The sequence below is a fragment of the Styela clava genome, chromosome 5 (assembly GCF_964204865.1).
Source record: "Styela clava chromosome 5, kaStyClav1.hap1.2, whole genome shotgun sequence".
In the NCBI taxonomy this organism is placed as follows: domain Eukaryota; kingdom Metazoa; phylum Chordata; class Ascidiacea; order Stolidobranchia; family Styelidae; genus Styela; species Styela clava.
In genome coordinates, this window is record NC_135254.1 from 10067591 (window position 1) to 10086783 (window position 19193).

The 19193-nt window shown below is 35.9% G+C and overlaps 1 protein-coding gene across 2 annotated transcripts in view; it reads left to right on the top strand.

Annotated features, from left to right (window-relative positions):
- LOC120345174 (ral guanine nucleotide dissociation stimulator-like 1) overlaps window positions 1–17442 on the top strand; it is a 29181-nt gene extending 11739 nt beyond the window's left edge. Inside the window, exons 1-16 of one of the 2 annotated variants that reach the window (XM_039414603.2) lie at window positions 2521–3256; window positions 4444–4548; window positions 8278–8471; window positions 8938–8988; window positions 9245–9528; window positions 9660–9814; window positions 10212–10391; window positions 10734–10898; window positions 11344–11520; window positions 11902–12059; window positions 12297–12386; window positions 12512–12671; window positions 13188–13313; window positions 13763–13883; window positions 14558–14669; window positions 14990–17442. In XM_039414603.2, the coding sequence (XP_039270537.2) occupies window positions 2654–3256; window positions 4444–4548; window positions 8278–8471; window positions 8938–8988; window positions 9245–9528; window positions 9660–9814; window positions 10212–10391; window positions 10734–10898; window positions 11344–11520; window positions 11902–12059; window positions 12297–12386; window positions 12512–12671; window positions 13188–13313; window positions 13763–13883; window positions 14558–14669; window positions 14990–16316 (4008 nt within the window). In that variant the 5' untranslated portion in view covers window positions 2521–2653 and the 3' untranslated portion in view covers window positions 16317–17442. Of the gene's footprint in view, window positions 1–2520; window positions 3257–4443; window positions 4549–8277; window positions 8472–8937; window positions 8989–9244; window positions 9529–9659; window positions 9815–10211; window positions 10392–10733; window positions 10899–11343; window positions 11521–11901; window positions 12060–12296; window positions 12387–12511; window positions 12672–13187; window positions 13314–13762; window positions 13884–14557; window positions 14670–14989 lie in introns of those variants that run through there. The other variant, XM_039414604.2, reaches the window with a different exon arrangement.
- The last annotated feature ends 1751 nt before the right edge of the window (window positions 17443–19193 follow it).

Below are 19193 nucleotides of genomic sequence, written 5' to 3' on the forward strand. Positions count from 1 at the left end.
AATCGATATAAAAAATTTCAAATGATAAACTATAAACAATAATCATCTATCTGATCGTCACTACACCAAGCTGAACCCCAAAATCGCTGAGATAGCAACAAAAAATGTTACTTCCACCTGTTTCAATTTCTTTATCTAGGATTAAGAATTTTCACTTTCGTTCGCCGAAGTTGTTATTTCATTTAAATATAGCTGCTTAGTCCCAGCGATTTATTAATGTATTATTGAAAATGGCTGTTTATTTGATTTTCGGGTTTTATTATAATTTGCATTGTTTAGCGCTTGTTTTGTAGATAAATGTAGCTATGTTTTATTTGTTAGGATATGCCTTTAATTAAGCCTGAATCTGGAATATTAGTGAATATGAAAATATATATGTTAAAGTTACGTTGTAATTTATCGATTTACAATCTTACAAGTTTAACTCAGATCAGCAATTCTGATTAAACATTTCGAATATTTTTCAATCGTTGTCGAAACTATCGATAAATAATTATTTTTGAAATATCATTACGCCCTGAAAAACGCGAAACGTGATAACATTAAAATAAGGCCCGGCCATGACTCCAAACTACTATTACATACCTTTGGGAATATATCAACGTAATATCAATTGTATCAATACAATTGTAACCGTACGCGTAAACAAAACGATTGGCTTTTATTAGTATTCGATAATCTGTCTTGGGAATTAGGCTGTGATCTAATTTGAAGAGTGATTCGTTTTCTTTGAAGCTGTTTTTATTGCATATCACCAGCTCTTTTCGAAGGAAGCCAAACTGGCAAAAGGGATCATATATTCCCTATTATTGAACAAAACTATTCGGGTAAAGTTAGTGTGTTCGCATATCCTAAATTAGTAATTAGCTTAAAATTGCTTTATTGCAAACTATTCATTACAAATCATGAGATACAGAAACAGTACGCCTAAAATAGACTAGCAATGTTACCCATGTTGTTTACCATATGGACAGCACAATACGAAGATCTAGTGAGCTTACAGTTTGTTTATCGAATAGTGCAACTATTGTTGTCAAATTAGAAATTAGTTTCGCTTCTTTATCGTTTGGGAATAACCCGGTTATGAAGTGTCGCTCGTTAGTGAAGTGGGCTACCGGCGTAAAGACGACGCCGTATATGTTATTATTTTCGCGGTAAATGCGCCATAAACCTGCCTATTTGGCACGTGCCGCAGTAAGACCAAAGATTCCAACTGCTAAGACTGTATGCGGAGAACCGTCTCGCTGAGATAATTAATGCATGTCGCGCGCATGCCTTTCCTGTGTGTATTTCCAAAAGTGTTATACTGTCACAATGTGATGTTTACGTCATCAAACTGACGTAATGTAACACCATGGGCGTTGACAGCAGTATTAAAAAATAATTAACGCTTAGTATAGTTGTTTTGGATGATGCTGATAAGTGGGAAATTTTTGATACTTCATGACAGTGATTAGTCGATTACATGCTTTTAAATTGCTTATTTCTCGCGCTTCACACTTTTTAAAAATAAACTGTATAGTGTCGAAATTCTATGTTGAAAATGTATTGCGTAGATAGGTAATATTTACAGCTGTACACGACAACCAACAAAAGCTGGTTTTACGATGGTTTAGCGCCAGGTGCAGGAGGCAGGCACGCGAGCAAATTTCAGAGAATAAGTGCGTGTAGTTTAGCTTATATGATCTCATATCATGTCGAATACTTCTTGCTAGTGTTGAATATAATAAATAACTATTTTGTCCGTACGTGGAATATTCTACCAGGTCAGGTTTGAGGGTGTATAAGGTGTAAGTATTAGTAGTTAACTAGTAGATCATTTTGCAAGCTTGAATAACGTAACAGATATATCAGTTTTTCTAAGTGAGATGCATACGTAACTGTACCAAATAGTATTAGTGCGTGGTCTGTGTGTACAAAAATAGCCCACAATGCATTAAGATAGCCTTCCTATCTGTACCCAGCCATATGCGACCTTTTTGATGAATGATAAGCGTGTCCCAAAACGGATGCTATGTGCTTTGAGATCAATAGTTTTCTTATCGCCCTTGATGGTTTGTTTACTATGGAGACGCGAAACATACAGGAGGTACCGCACTCGCTGCACGACTGCAAATAAGTAATCCCCGACCACTTTAAGATAGTTAGAAGTGCTATGCAACTAGTATGCAGAAACGCTTGTCAGTTACCCACGTCAAATTGTTCATATTACATGAATTGAATAATATGTAGACTAGGTCAAGTGACAGCCGTACTATCTCTGCATTGTATATTAGACCTACTTTGGAAATGGTACATTGAGAATTGACTTGCAAAGTATTTCGCCATGCATATTTAGTTTCAGGTAATGTCAATGTTTATAATTCTGCGTTACAACTCACTACACAGCATGTTAAAACGGAGTTGAATTTTATTACCAGATCGCCAGCGTAGGTGCTGACCGCGATTCGTTAACCAGATCATAAAATTACGCCTCAAAACATAGTAAATTATTGTTATCGTTAAAATAAAATGAGATGGTCAATGATCATAAAATGTGTTCGAATTTAGCAGCTATATACGATGATTGGGTTAGTTTGGATTAATTGTTTTTGTGAATGAATTTACCAATGTGGATGATATTACTTCCTACTAGACAAAACTGGAGGTTGATATGACGAACTCTGACGGGGAGGAATGTTTTTACGGTGCTAGTGGAGTTGTACGCCCAACATTCTTACCTTTGTCTTTAAAACGGAATACTTTTTCCCCGACGTTACCGGGAACACCAGAGCATGGTCTATGTCCGTCGTTCCATGGGTTGATTGGTATTGCAGATCATGACGTCACAGAATGGGAAATGCTTTCATCATCTAGATATGATGTCAGTAAATCCTGTTATGACGATGCAACCTCGGACGTGTTTGCGTCAGAAAAGGGCACCTTACCCCGCGAAGAAAAACCGGCAGTTACGGAACCACCGTGCATGGACAATACTCTAACTTCGAAGAATAAAGAATGGGGTTCGCAATGGAATTCGAACCCTCAAGAGGAGAAAGACAACCAATGTTGTTCGCAATGGATTAGGGCGTATATTAGCAAACTTTGGGCTAAAGCCCCCGCTGAACCACCACCAGAAAATCCCCCAAAACCTAGACAATTGACTATATTAGAAAGGGAATTTACGTTTAAGCAGCTAAGTCCAAAACGACTTCGCAGAATTTCGAGAAAGCGACATAGCGCTACTTCACAATTCGTATATTCAGCATATATCGAGGTTTGTCATGATTTTTCAGCCATTTTTATGATGTATGCCTTGTATGGTAAAACCCACTTAAAGTATACTTTCACTTCACAAACGAAAACTTTTTCAGCGAGTTCACATGAACTTTTAGGATAATTGGGATTTGGTTATAGCGTTAGAATATAAATATATATTTATAAAAATCAAAAAATCTGGATAAGGGTTTCTGCTAATACCTCAACAACAAAGTATACATTATTAATGAAATATTTCTCGTAAGCTTATTTTACCAATGCCCGCAGTTAGAGGGACAAAATTTTACTAACGGCACAAAAAAACTTGGGACTTATTGTACGCTTCGTTAATTTCGAAATTTCCAGCTGAAACTCCCCGTTTCAGTCTCTAAAAAAGATTTGGGTATTTTGTGAACTCAGTAGATGTTTTTCTTTAATTTATTTTTAATTTCCAAGCGATAAATCACGGACAAGTTCAAGTATTTAGATTGTAGCCTGCGGGCAGTGGTAACGGCCAATGTTTTGTCGATCGCACCACAAAGCACTATTGTATTATCGTTTTACTATCGAAATTCTATTGTTAACCCCATGAAAAATAAATAAATTTTAAAATTAAGATTTTTTTATATGAAAATGATTTCGCCATCAATTTTTATTATCATTAACGGATTATAGTAAATTTACGATGGAAGTAACCTTACTATAGACAAGTCTTTCGCATACAGAATGAAAACGCCAGAGTATACATTGTTATAATTTATAATAGGTAAATTCAATAATTTACATATAGGAGTAGGGAGCATATGATTGCATATTAATAAAATTGTGGTTCAAGGCAGAAATATTGGCAAATGAATGTGCTACACAATGATTGTCATACAATCATTCTTTATGTGATATGATTAAATTAAATCTCAGATTTAAGAAGTTAATAACAGAAACTAACAACAACTATATGTTATCAGTATTATCTCACTTTCAGCCTCACGAAAAAATTCCTAGACAATTGCAAAGCCTTAGGCTGTTTGATGTTAATAATGATAATTCAGATCATATGTTGAGATCTGACACTCAATACTCGAATTTAACATCAGGTTCACAAATATCTGGGCCCATATTCACTGAAAACTGTTATATTGTGTTGCTTTCTTTGACAAATTATTTGGTATATTTACATTGTGACGAACCAATTTATGTTTTTCACAGGACACTGTTGTTGAGCTGCGAGAAGAACGCCATGGTGACGTCATATATTCAATTACGGTGAAGAAAGATGGAAGTCTTCCAAGATGCGACTCGACATCGAGATCGGTAAGACATGCGATTTCTTCCTTTGTCTGGTTCAGTGTTTTTTAAAAATTGTTGTTTTGATATTAGGAGCAAAATCATGGTATGTGTCACTTTTTTAATGTAAAATTGCCTAAAAAAGGCTAAGCTACTTTTATATTTATCGAATTATTCTATTTATATGATAAGTTGATTTGTGTTTGGCGGTCTCTATTCAAATCATTAAATCGTAAACCACGGTGATATTGTGCTATGAATCATTTTCCGATTATATTATGTACTCAGTATGCGCTAAATAATAATGGCAAGCGTAAAAAACAATATAGGTCAATTACAGGACATTATATGTTTATATCACGCACGACGAAGCGCTTGCCGTGAGAGGTTCAAATCAAACAAGGGGTCGGTATTATCGTTTCTCATAATGGCGTTCTTGAAGGGTTACCAGATATATTTGTGAAAGTTTTAGAACTCTAGTGTATTTTTTCCAAGATTAATAACTATTCGATAACATTACCAACAAAAGACAAACTAATTCATATTACCTATTATGATTCACAATGAAGGTCGGAAGTCGATACTTTTGACGTCATCATACGCGTATGTGTGCGACGTACTGACTCCAAGCAAATTCGAGCGACAGCCAAGTAACCACACTGACATTTACAAATGTTGTGTATACACTTTGCAACTCTTTTATTTTATGAATATATTAAGCGATCTTGTGTAAGTACATGACAACCGAATAGATATTCAATTAGCACGTGAGGTTTCTATGATGTGCTATATCGGGAATAGTCTAATTTTGCGTGACGCAATATAGTTTCCCGAGTCAGAAATTTCTACTATAACTGGTAGTTAGCATCATAGGCTGTAGCCGCCTGTTAGTTGTGCATTGAAGCTGTCAGCGTCCGTTACTAATTTCAGACGCTCATTTGTTTGTTTATTACATGTTTATGTAAGTCTATTTATTTAATGTGTTGGTTCGGTCGATGATCGAGTTGCAAACTCGAATTCAATGTAATGAAGACGTTTGACTGTGCATCGTATATCCGAAATTGAAAAATTAGCCTAGTAATATCCATCATCGGCTGTATCTTCCAGTCGATAGATGATGCCGTTGTATATTGGGATTCAATGTAGTGACGACGTTTGATCGTGTATTCTAGTTTTGAAATTAGAAAATTCTCAGAGTAAAATCCTTATATTGTCTCGTCAATATTATAAGCAATTTGTAGAATTATGAAACTTATTTCGCCGAGAACAACGAACAACGTCTCCCGCAAGGCTTTTTGTCCTTTGAAAATTCATCGCCGAACATCACTCTATACATTCTTTAACCCTGCTAAAACGCTTAATTGAGTGGAAATGTGTTCCGCCATCCCAATACCGATGATGGTACTCCCAAAGTATGTGTACCGGGTTAGGGTTAGGCCATAATTTTATTCCGATTATAGTTTAGCTTATTTTAGTTCTATTACGAGTTCAGGGAATGTCTGTTCCAAGTGAATATCCCCCTGCCCATAGGTTTCAGTCCCTTTACACAATTTGATGTAAAATAGGCGAACAAAATTAGTTATCTCCACATTGGTACACACACATCGGAGAGCGATGATACCTATGTCGTACGCTAAACAGTATTTTAACGACTAAATTACATTGATTTCCGCATTATTTGTTTGCTGCAGTTCATCCGTGACGTACGACGTTATACGCGAGAGTGCTTCTGTGGCGGCGGGCATATATTTTTAATGCGTAAGTTATCAGTGGGAGAAAGAAGCGCTGCGGTTCAGAGTTATAGCCAATATATAAAGCATTTACTTCAGGGAATGGTACCTAAAATATTTGGCAGTTGAGGAAAGCTGATGAGAAATAGTTTTGCTCAATCTTTGGCAAGTTCATATAAAATCGTATTTGACTGGTGTCTTGCCGCCCGATTATTGACTGGCCTCTCAAATATAGTTCTTTCAAGTACAAGTATCAGTTAGATATTACCAGCCAGTTTCGTAGTGAAGATTTAAAAAACTCTATAAAAACGGACCATATGTATCATCAATCTTAGACACAATTATGTTGCTGAGTATAGCCATAGACAACACTCGGCAATAAATTAAAATATTTATTATCAATATGATAGATGTAATATGAAGATTACTATGACAAACGATGCTATCCTGTTATGGCCCCACTACCATTTCCTGAATTAATTTGGTACTATTTATCGTATATATGTTAGATAAGAATAAGTTGAGGAATTTCCTCATATTCCTCTGCATCGTTTTTTTTCTGAAAAATAATACCAAATTTGTACCTTTCCTTAAGCTAACCCAAGGACAGATGAGAAGATGTTGCGATAGCAGAATGATACTCGATATGCATAAGTGGCGCATTTTGGTCAAAATCTTTTATCGTAGACTTATTTTTCGTATGTACCCATCCACATGGTGGTTTTTATTAATTTGAAAAAAGGGAGATTTTGGCATGCCACCGAGTGAATGAAGTTTTTTCAATATTTACTCGTGACCTATTTGAGTTTCCGATAACACTCTTCACAAATGTGTGAGCATTTTAAGTTTACGTCATAGTGCGTTTAAATTTAGGCCAGGATGCCAAAATAAGACCATATTGAAACGAGAATACTAACAAAGATATATGGCGGTTCATAGTATGTTATATCAAGTATGTTATGTCGATGAAATATACTGGAAAGCGTTATTTCTTATCCGATCAATATAATTTGAAGTGTATCTAGGCTACGCTCTGCTGCCGTTACTTCCTATTTAGGGATTTACATCCTGATTCTGCTAATCGAGCATATATTCGTCGTGCGAAAATGTACGCTCCGATGAACTAGGATGACGTCAAGATAGCCACCGACGAACTGTATCGGTTCAAGAAAGTGCTGGAAGAAAAAAGTCGAAAACTTGTTTATGCACTTTAAATGATTTTCGTTCTTGTATACTGGGCTATCGTGGTGTCATAGCATTCGTTAGTTCCCGTCTGTGGCTACCGCCTTATTTACCTGCTTTACTAGCGCAAAAGGCTGAGTAAATAGGAGTAAGGTCGTGCGATGTAATATGTTGACCAGTCGACAGGGTGTTATTTTTGTTGACGACCCCGGGTAGTTGATATCGATTCGATTGTCCTATAATAATTTAGTATTACCAGGGCTGTTGAAAGGGTTGTGTGTATATTCGTATTGGTACAACACTAGAAATTACAGAATGAAGGCAGTTTTTAAAAATTTAGATGTATTTTAGATTTATATACCGACTCATATTGAAACAGAATTATTGAATTTTTTTTGGTACCTCGGTAGTGTGTGTGTTCCGATTTTCCTTATTTTAGTTCTATTACAAGTTCGGGTACTGTCTGTGTTAGCCAAGTGAATATGCCCATAGGTTTCAGTCCCATTACACAGCTTGATGTAAAGTAGGCGAACAAAATTTTTTACCTCCGTATCGGTACACACACTTCTGGAGCGCCGTTTTTTATTATTATTATGTAGTCATAGGGGCTTGATTGTTGTATTAGAAATAGATATAATTAAATTTATTTATAATTTTTTTTAATGGACTTGAATGGTGTTTCAACTTCAAACTAACATATGTTTGTAAAAGTTCAAATTTAGGTAACAGTTTGTATGAAAATTGCTTATTTTTGCATCCTAAATTGCAGAAAATTATATTTTATACTCGAATGTATATGCATTAATTACAGAATTATAATTATATTACTATGGTAACTACACAGTTCTCCGAAGTCAACGTCATCAAGGAGAAAAACACATCGCGTCAAGTTAAAGGAGCGACGTTGGATTTCATGGTTCGAAAACTATCTCGAGTATATGTCGGAGAAAATGAAGATATCAATTTTCTTAACGTATTTCTGACGACGTATAGAACGTTTTCATCGCCTGAGGAACTTTTTACAAAACTGTATGACGAGTGAGTGTAATTGTATAATTATGTGGCTAATTAATCTGGACATTTTTAAATGAATTTTCTACTTGAAACAAAAATGTTATCTTCAACTTACACAACAGAGTTTGTGTTCATCCAAAAGTTATTTTGTGTAATAGAGATGGTGTTGTCCAACAGTTACTAATTTCAGACAAATAAACAATTTTGACAAGGCATCTGTATTCATTATCTATATATTGGTGTCAGTTTATTTGTCCTCACAAGCATGTAGGCCTACTGTACTGGCTGGAATTCGCAAGTTTTTCAATTTCACGGCTTCTGTTTCAAATTCATCAGGTCTTGGGGAAAATAATCTATGGTTTTATTTTGTATTCACGAATTCACTCACAATCTATATATATATGCACTTACAACTTTGAAATCTATTTTGTACTATATCCTCCATATTCAGAAACCTTGTAATTTCAACAATTTGTTTTGCTATTAATAGGTACATGTCCATCAGGGCGGAATCAACCTCCAGAAATTTTCCGATTCTAAGGTAATTTTTGTGATTTTTAGAATATGTAGAATTATTGTAAATATTGTGACAATATTATAAAATTCGACTGATAGATTTCACACAGATATTATAACTGATTTTAGCTGTTTCCTTGTTCCATCGGAATTTTTATGCGCATAACATATATCACCATAGATCATATATGTACAGTATATAGTTTAAGCAGCTCCCTGTATTTTTAGTCGTCGCCCGTAACTTGTATAAAAAATAAGTCGAATTCGATGTTTTCGTACAGGTCCATTGTTCGAGTAATGCGAGCTTGGCTCGAGCGATACGTCACTGATGACTTCTACGATGATGGCGATAATGTACTTCTCAGAAGAATGATGGATTTTGCGAGAATTCATGATGATGTAATGAATGAAAACGACGCAGTATGTATTGCAAAAACGACACAGAGGAGGCGACCCGTTAGTCCAATTTCACCACGAAAGAATGGCGTCGCGTTTGGATCTGGCAGCTTTGCAGACTATGTCGCAGCAAAATTAGCGGTAGCAGGGAGACGGAAACGGGGATCAGGTTGGTATATTTATTTTACGACGTGGTAGGGAGGGGGTTAATAAAAGTAAAACAAAGCGGCACAAATTTTAATGGTATGCTTAACTAAAGAGTCAAAGCAGGATTGAATATTTTTAACACTTTTGTTACAGCTAAAAGTAGACCTTCATCGTCGCCAGATTGCACACAAAATCCTTCACTCGACGTCAAAGCAGAATCTGCAACTCTCAATTCTTCTGCAGCGAAACAGTTGTTGAATCCACTGACTCCTAGATACATTGCAACACAACTCACTGTCATAGCCGCGGTGGGTAATATTTTTCACCGATTCGTATTCACATTGTATTGTATTGTCATAATACAGAAAATGAATCGGTTTCTGCGGGACAGCCGGGACTAACTACTTATCCTTCTTCTATGCTTTTGTGCCGGCGGATCCGTATGCATATAATGCAAGGATGCTGCAGCAAGAGTAAAGATAACTATTCTAAGTGATTCAAGACCAAGTCAGACGGAACGTTACAGAAATATACTTGTGTTAGTGTGCAGCAAGACTCTTGAATCACTCAGAAAATGAACATGTGTATTTTAGACCCAGATTTAGTGTACCTTCATTTGTATCGGAAATTGCATTTCAGTAATAAAATACAGGTAATAGTACTCTTCAATTAATAAACCATTGTCAATAATTTCCTCGTTTTCAGAAACTCTTCCATCGCGTTCAACCTCACCACTGTCTTGCTAAAACTCGGCCACAGACGGTTCGGGCAACTATAGATCAATTCAACAAGGTGGTGTTCTGTGTGATTGGCACAATTTTGTCTCCAAGTTTAAAACTTTCGCAAAGGACAAAATTGCTCTCAAAGTGGATCGATGTAGCACAGGTAGAAATAGTTTATAGTTTGATATCATTAATCAAGTATTAAGCTTATGGCATCTACAGAGAAAGCTTTTCTGAACAAATCAAAATCCACCACCACAGTACTCCACATCGGTGAAAATTTCTATTTTTGAGTATACTTGAGAGATTGAGAATAGATTGTTCAACTTGCGAAGAAATGCATTTTCCCGCAACAACAATAACAAAACTACCACCCCAATACGAAAAACAACAACAACAATATAGTAAAAAGATTCGTTTCCAATAAATCATACAGTCTTCTGATTAGATTTGCTGTACGATATATCATCCTGCTATTTGACAATATATTTTTTTATCATTTCAGGAATGTCGTGAACTCAAAAATTTTTCTTCTCTCCGAGCGATCGTCTCCGGCTTACAAACTGTCGCCATTCATCGATTGAAAAGAACGTGGATGGGAGTTCCTCCATCACAAACTAACTTGTTAAAAGAACTTACTGATATCAATATGAAGGACTTGATTACTAAGGTAAGTGTGGAGGATGTCAAATGTAGCAGAAATAAACCTAGCCTGTGCCAGGTGAATAAGCTTTACGGCTATGTACTTTGGGCTTTAAGGAGGTTGTTAGATTGTTCGCTCGCTTCCTTCGACTTGCGTTAGGTTGGATAATGTTTGGGATCCTGTAGAAATATCTCAAGTTAACTCATCATGTCCTTACTGTGTCTGGTTCCGCCATTTCAAGTTTTTTGACACTTTATGTTTTTTTTCAGTATAATAATTATGAACTTACTAAATTGAAAGATTTTTTTATGATGCCTTACAATGGCTTAATATTTCGACTTTTTAGAATTTTTCTAACCGTGGTGAATTCAAATCATTCATATTTATTTTTCTTTTTTCCAGTTTGCATTTACTTATTTGTTATTATTTATTTCAAGATAAAAAAAAAAAAATGTATTTTTTTTTCTTATAGGTCGGCACAGCGAAAGTCAATACAGAAGACAGCGCAATATCAAGCGTACGTAAAGAAGCAATGATTCGTCGTGTGCAAGATTTACATTCTGGCATAGTTCACGGAACTGTGCCATATCTTGGATCCTTTCTCACTGACTTAACCTATCTGGATACTGCAAGACCAGATTATTTGGAGGTAAGCAGATGAAAAAATGACATACAGTGTTTTTTAAAGAAAGGCTCAACGCAAGAAACAGCTACTCATCTTTTCGCAACTAATTAGTTAGGAGTGGGAATGGTTATAAGATCCCAATCGTCATTTGAAAAGTATTTTTCATAGAGGTAGATTGAGACCTCAAATCCATCTTTGAACCAGCAAAATCCATTATTTCTATGCGACGTCTTATTATTACAAAATTCAGTTATGGATATGGCGCTTGAATCTGGGAGTTTTAGTTCATGACGTTGATTCAGCTGGGCCCAACAATTATGAATAAACGATATTTGTAAATAATCGAAAGAATCCTAGTTTGACTACAAAATACGATTTTAGAAATATGAATGCTTCATTTTTCAGGGTGGACTCATCAATTTTGAGAAACGACGTAAGGAGTTTGAACTTTTGGCCCAACTTCAACTATTGCAAGCATCTTGTAGGACGTATCAAAATCTAGATCCTGCTTCCGAATTTTTAAAATGGTTCCAATCAATCACTGTGCTTAGTGAAGACCAAAGGTAAGTTTGTATATTTGCATTACTTTTCAATATTCCTACAGGAGAAAACAAGCAATCTTTTACTGTTTATTCCGTCACATAGGAATGACTTGTGTTAGTTGTTTTGAAAATCCATCCTGCAGGCAATATGGTGAGGAGGCAATGGAAATGTATATTTTGAGAACGTATATCTATCTCCATCCCCATCTTGAATGATGTTCATCTAGTTTCATTAAATATATTTAACGCAATTTACAGGTTTCAATTATCGATGGTAATCGAGCCTTCATCTTCCAGTGTAACATCTCCGTCGCAAATTACTAGTCCTCATAGGAAAACCCTTTCTGAGTAAGTAAAAGATTTGTTATTCAATGGTCCAGTACCATTTCCAACCAGCATTTAATATTCTAATATATGTATTATATTATCTATCTTAACTTACATTTCTGAGCAAACATTCATGATGTTTCCAGGATGATTCAAGGAGAAGCGGAAAGAAGTAGTATATTAACGTCAACTCCTATTAATAAATCAATGATGACAAAAAAAGTTGAAAATGGAGAAAAAAATGATAAAGTATCGCAGTCTTTTAATGGAAGAATCAATTCCTCTAGTAGCACACCCGGTCAACAGGTTTGTATATAATTGTTAAATATTGAAACTTATCGACTTGTATGCAATTTTCTGGCCTTTTTCGACGCAACTGTTGAATTCAACATGAAAATACAATACAGCCCAAATAGAATATTAATTTGTATATTTAAAGAATTGGCTCAGTAGTAAAATTATCCTAATTGCGGAATTGTGATAATATTTATGCAAATAAGTTTAGTTTCTATCGATAGTAATACGCAGGCTTGTTATCAAAATTGTACATGCTTTGTTATCAAAATTGTGACGTCACGTAGTTGCGTTAGGCGTCATTTTATATTAAGACGTCACTCTTATGACTAAAATATTCTTTGACCAAACTGATGTAGATCCAAAATCTGCCATTGTATAATTGTATTAATGATAGGTGTTAGTTAGGTTTTATTCCTCGAATTTATGAACAATTTATGTCTCATACCTAGTCCAGTTATACAGAAAGAAAAATGAAGTTAACATAGTTAGAAAAGTAAATAAATAAAATCTGTACTTTTATTTCAGAACCGTATCGTCAAAATTCGCTTGGTTCGAAACAAATCCGATGTTCTCTCAGAAACGACCACAGACAGCAAATCCATGAACAATGTAGACAAACCAATTGCCAACTGCGAATATAAAACAATATCGGTAAGAAGGGAGATTTTGATTGATTGATTTTATTCAGATCGATGATTACGAGTAAAATTACCTGCAACCTATCTGTCCTAAACTTCAGTTGTAGGGTATTAATGACACACAACTAGATATTGTACCACGCTTATTAGACTTGAATTGGGTCGGTTCTTTTTTTCTCAGAGTAACGGAACAAAAGAATTACATTTTTCAGGTTGATGATTGGAGTGTCTTCTAAAAGGCAATCATTCTTATATTTTTCTCAAATTATGTAATGAGTCCCTGTTTTACCGAATCTTTTGCCAAAAGTCGCACCATAACGTGGATTTTTTGACAATTTTTATAAGAACAGTGTAGGGCTCCGTAACAGGTACATTCCTACCCATTATGCACCGTTGTTTGAAAATCTAATGATTGTCAAAACTTGCATATCCGTGAATTTTTCATTTTTTTTTCATTTTTAGATAAGTTCGGATGAACGAAGAGCTGCTGTTATTCGTAAAGCCTTAGAACTTTATATGTTGGATGTGGAAACGAATTTAAAAAGATTTTCCCTAGTTCAGGTGCTAAAGGACAGTGATAGAGGTAATTAATTCATACATTCTAGTCATCTCCCAGTAACTGAAAACGCTATTTTGAGCAGACTGTGATGATATATGGTTATATAGTGTTAGTTTGGCTATTGTGCATCCCTTGCAGTTGGTTTCTGATTCGCACGACTGTTAGTCAGATAGGGAAACACATTTAAATTGTCTGAACCACTGCGCAAAAATTTCATGTTGTGTTTCAACTTCGCTTCGAACAAATTTCTGGTCAAGCAGTGACTGATATGTATGGAGTTATTAGGCCCATTTGGAGGTACCGGAAAATGGATTTAGAACTCGTTATAGTCTTGCTCTGATGGTTACTTGAACCAAGCCTCGTTCTGAGCGAAGACATAAAGCCGTTTTATAGAAATTCAAATTCAGCATTTGCTAATTAAGAAGGTGCGGATCGTTCTAATTTGCTATCTGAGTTACGATCCTTCTTTTTGAGGACTACAGTTGCAAGAAATTTTGTATTTCACAGCGATTTTAGCTGGTTATTTTTGCGCATAAGGATATAGTATTTCTATATTTAGGTGACCACGCTACATATTAATCAACAATGACAGGGATAGAAAAGAAAATACCAATATCGTACTTTTTGTGTCATTCTGTGCCGTAATTGTTAAATTAAAAATCACAAAAACAAGGAATCATTACCTCTTTCTTTTTTAGTAATTGAAATACCAGACACGGCAAACGTTTACTATGCAATGAGTAGTTCAGATCATGAACCTACGTTAGTATTACTTGAGGAAGGAGCTGAAATACCGAATAATAAAGTCAAGTGAGTTCGATTATTATTCTATTTCCACAAAGGATTCTCCATTTCGCTCTGTGCAAGATACTACGCTAACAGTGATTTTATCATGTTGGAGAATTCTGGAATCTTTTTTGTATCTGTTTTCCCATTTTATTAGACTCTATCAAACATAACCTAACGTGTATAATTTCTGACTTGAATGGACATACCGTGCTAACCACTTGCCTTCGTACATAGCACTTTTTCCTCTGAGAAATATACAAAGTTCAATAAAAATGCGCACCAAGGGATGTTTCTTTTAGTAGATTAGACTCGGGACTGACCCAATTTGTTTTTTCTTTCAGGCGCCATCAGTCAACTCCACATCGTCCTAAGAAAAATCGACATCGTAAGAATCACAGCATGTCATTTGTCGCGGATTCAGAATCTGGACGAAGTTCCCCACTTTTTACCAATGTTGCGTCTGAAATGAAAAGTCTTTATCGCCAACTAGCGTTCGGCTCTGTCGCTCTGGTTGGAGGCTCGTCGTACTCTCCGAGCAATGCAGCTAGGCGATCATCTGACAGCGAAGGAAGCGAGGTTGCCGGGGCTGACGGTGTAATACTACTGAACTCTCGAAGTGGGACCGAAAGTGGCAGCAAAGTGAAAGAATCGTTGGGGAAAAGGCAAAATAAAATGCGTGCTACAATGCCGTATGGAGGTAATCCTGTTGGAATTCAGCGATCAACAAGATGCCATTCTGCAGATTTTCCATTGGGCGTTGTTCTACCAGTTAGAGTAGTGAGACCCAGCATGGCTAGGACTCTCAGTAAGGATATTAAACTTTCTAAATCAGCACCATGTAGCCCTCACCAAGACAGGAAACATGGAACTCAAGTATCTGAAGATGTAGTAAACGATATTGATGAGATTACAGCAACTGGTAGACTCACCGAATGGTCGAGATATTCCGCGACCTACAGCAGTACACGACCTACAACTTGGTCAACACGAAGAGCTATGCGTAAACCAAAGAAAACCCGTTCTACATCTACGTTTTACGTCGATAAAAAATCACTGGATGTGAATCAAAAACAGCAAACTCCTGACACGCCAACGTCGAGGTCAAAATTTTACGTCGAAATAACGGGTCCTTCAACCTACCAGGAAAGAGATTCAAACCCTGCGTTTCATCGTTCGTTTTCAGCTGCTACTTTGCCTCCGCGACTATCTCCTGATTATTCAGGTTACGATTATGTAGAGCGTAGGCAGCCGTTTCGAGCCTCTATTTCGTTAGATGCAAGAAGTATTGGAAACGGATTATCAAAATGGGATCAGTCTTCATTGCCCAAGTCCTCCAGTTTTACCTCATTGTCTTCAGACCAGTCTGTACCGGATGTAACCGGTTCTGATTCAGGGTCCGGAATCCATTTCTCTGTGATTTCAAACGAAGATGTTTTTCACGAGAATCGCTCAGGAACAAAGTCCGAAAAGGAAAATCATCCGTCGGCTAACACCGTATCTTCTCTAAGTAGTCTCGACGAATCATCCGGAGCTCCTGTAATAAAAATTCAATGCGCTTCTCCTGACAATTTACTCGAAGATTCGGAATTTTTTAATCGATATGGCGGAAATCACGGAGCGAATAAAGAAATATACGAAAACACAGAGGATCAAAGTACTTATCTTTGAAGACTGTAAATCAGTGCCTTCTGTTTATTTGAAGCTGAAACGTTAGAGACAATTTGCCAAATCACATATAAATAAGATAATTTCATTCAAAGAGCCGTCAACTAACACGTCTTGCCAACGTTTTAAAGGATCCAGTAAAGGACATTTAGTTTATCAGGACAATGAATATAAACAACAATACAGTATATAAATAGAAATCTGTTAATCTATTAAAAAAACGAGAACATCAAATCTATCTATTCCTACCAGTTGCTTATGTGTTTACTATTATAAATAGTTTCTCAAACTTTAATTGTACCTTCCAATCTTGCCATATATTCTTTGTTAGTATTAGAAGCTTTCCCTGAAATAAGTATTATTACTAAACCAGCAGTATTTGACTTGATATTATTGAAGCTATCTTTAATATAAGCGGCAAATAATGTGTTTTAAAGATTACTAAAATGAAGCTGATTGAAGTATTTAAATTTTGATACTTGAATATTCTATTGTTCCAACAAATTATGTTTCAATGATTTACGATGAGAAAGAAATTCATAACGAAATTTTTACAAAGTTTCGACTTGTTGATAATTTTCACGTTGCTTTACTTACAAAAATTAATCCATATCATGTATCGACTGCGTCGCTGAATACAGATATCTTCTTCTAGCTTATGTCTGCCTTCTCACCCACTATGTTATATATTGCTAAACGAAGCAGTTTCTACAATCAGTACTCATAGTATCCTCTTGCTTATCGATAATTGCTTATCCTTGAAGGTGTGAATCACTAGTTAAAATATCGACTGGTATTTTGAAAAAACAATTTTTGTAATGTGTATGGCGATCAAAAATTCTGATACTATAACCACTATCATTGCCATAAATACTACCCGATTAGTAGTTTAGTTTTACCTTTTATTCGCCAAAGACAGTTCTTTGAATATTTTGACGTGCTATGACGGCCCTGTAGGCTCGATGCATGAATAATTTGTCGAGTCTTGCTATATTTTGATTTGTTTCGTTCGTTTATATTTTTATTTTCTCTTCCTTAAATATTTTTCGTTCTTCCTTCACTCGCGTTTAAACAATTCCATGTGCAATATTCTTCATTTTGAATTAAAAAGAAATACGAATAAATGAGATTGCTCTGTATGTTAAGGTATGGAATGGGAGAGCAGATAAAATTATTTTCCTTCAGTTAATAACTGGAGACGACATGATGTGGATTTTCACAACGGTTAACCAGAAATCCAGTTGTTTATGAACTACGAAAAGTGCCTTATGAAACCGACTTTATAGATATTGGAATGGCTTTTCAACTCTTTTCACATCTGTTTATAACAATATTGGTCGATTGACCAGGTTAGTATACCAGGTAAGGGTTACCTGCGATAGGGTTACCATAACCTGGTACACATATTCGCATTATTCGCTATTTGATTAAGTTTGCAGATGTTATTGTAATCTTTGATTAGACTGAAAGTACGATAGCCTACTACCTTCTGTACTATTATTGTACGTGGATCTTACTGGATATACTATCTGCATATCACCTAATTTCACCTTGCAATCAATCACACTACTGCACTAACGTTACTTCAAGATGAACAAGGAAGTCCAAACCCAGATTCTGGCAGCTATCTCATCTCTCCAGGCCAAGCAAGAGGAGCTAATGTCACATGCAACTCTATTATCTGCCTCTAAAGACCATGGCAACCAGTCCCAGGACATCATTAAGTTCCAGAATGACGTGGCTCAAATCTCCTCCAAGATCCAGGAGATTATTAGCAGGCTGGAGACTTGTGAAAAGCAACAGGACGATTTAGAACAATACAGCCGAAGAAACTGTGTGATTCTCCATGGCTGTAGTTCTGTGCCAGAAACTGAATACCATAAGTTCGAAGACTTTGTAGTGAAAACTCTCAACGACAGCCTTAAACCCAACCATCCTATTGTGAACACTGACATTGATATTACTCACAAATTAAAATCAAGATCTCCGAAGAACCCCATCATCATCAAATTCGTCAGAAGATCAACGAAGAATATGGTGTATGGTAGAAAAAAAGAACTCAAAGGCAGCGGATTGTCCATCACTGAGTCCTTGACCCGTAGCAGGCTCAAGCTACTCAGCGCTGCCAAGGAAGCCTTCGGAAAACAAAAAGTGAGCACAATGAATGGGATTGTCTACGCTTACCTAGATAAAAGGCGAGTAATATCTTCCTCAAATGATATCACTACTCTCTCTCGTCCCCTCTACTCCAAGGCTGCTGCCCGTTCAGTGGGACCAACCTCAAGACGTAGCGGTAGCCTATGAGCGGAGGGGAACGATTAACTCATTCGTAATCTCCATTTTTCTTATTTGAATAGGCTAGTGCTGTCTAATCAATGGTTCTCCATCTTTTAAACATCTGGAAACCTATATAGCCAGACTAGATATTTAACTTATTTTTTTTCATTTTTATTTTTTACTTTTATTTTGTTGTGCCACTGCCATGAAAACTAATTTAAAATACCCATGTAGAAATTGCCACAAATCAGTTCGAATCAATCAAAAAGCTCTTTATTGTGACATTTGTTCTTCTTGGATACATTTAAAATGTACCAATATTTCTGGACAAAAATATGAAAATCTTGAATCTGAAGCTGATGAAATACCTTGGTGCTGTTTCCTTTGTGAAATAGACTGTATGCCATTCTCTTGTCTCTCTGATTCTGAAATATCTGAGTTATTTGTTCCCCTTCATACAGAAAAAGCTGAAGCCCAGGCACTTGCCAAAATTCTTGATCCTGAATACCTTAACAAAATGTTTCTTGAATCAGCAAATACTGATACTGATGAATTCAACAACATTGATAGTGTTTTCTTGTACAATTGCTCAAATCAATATAT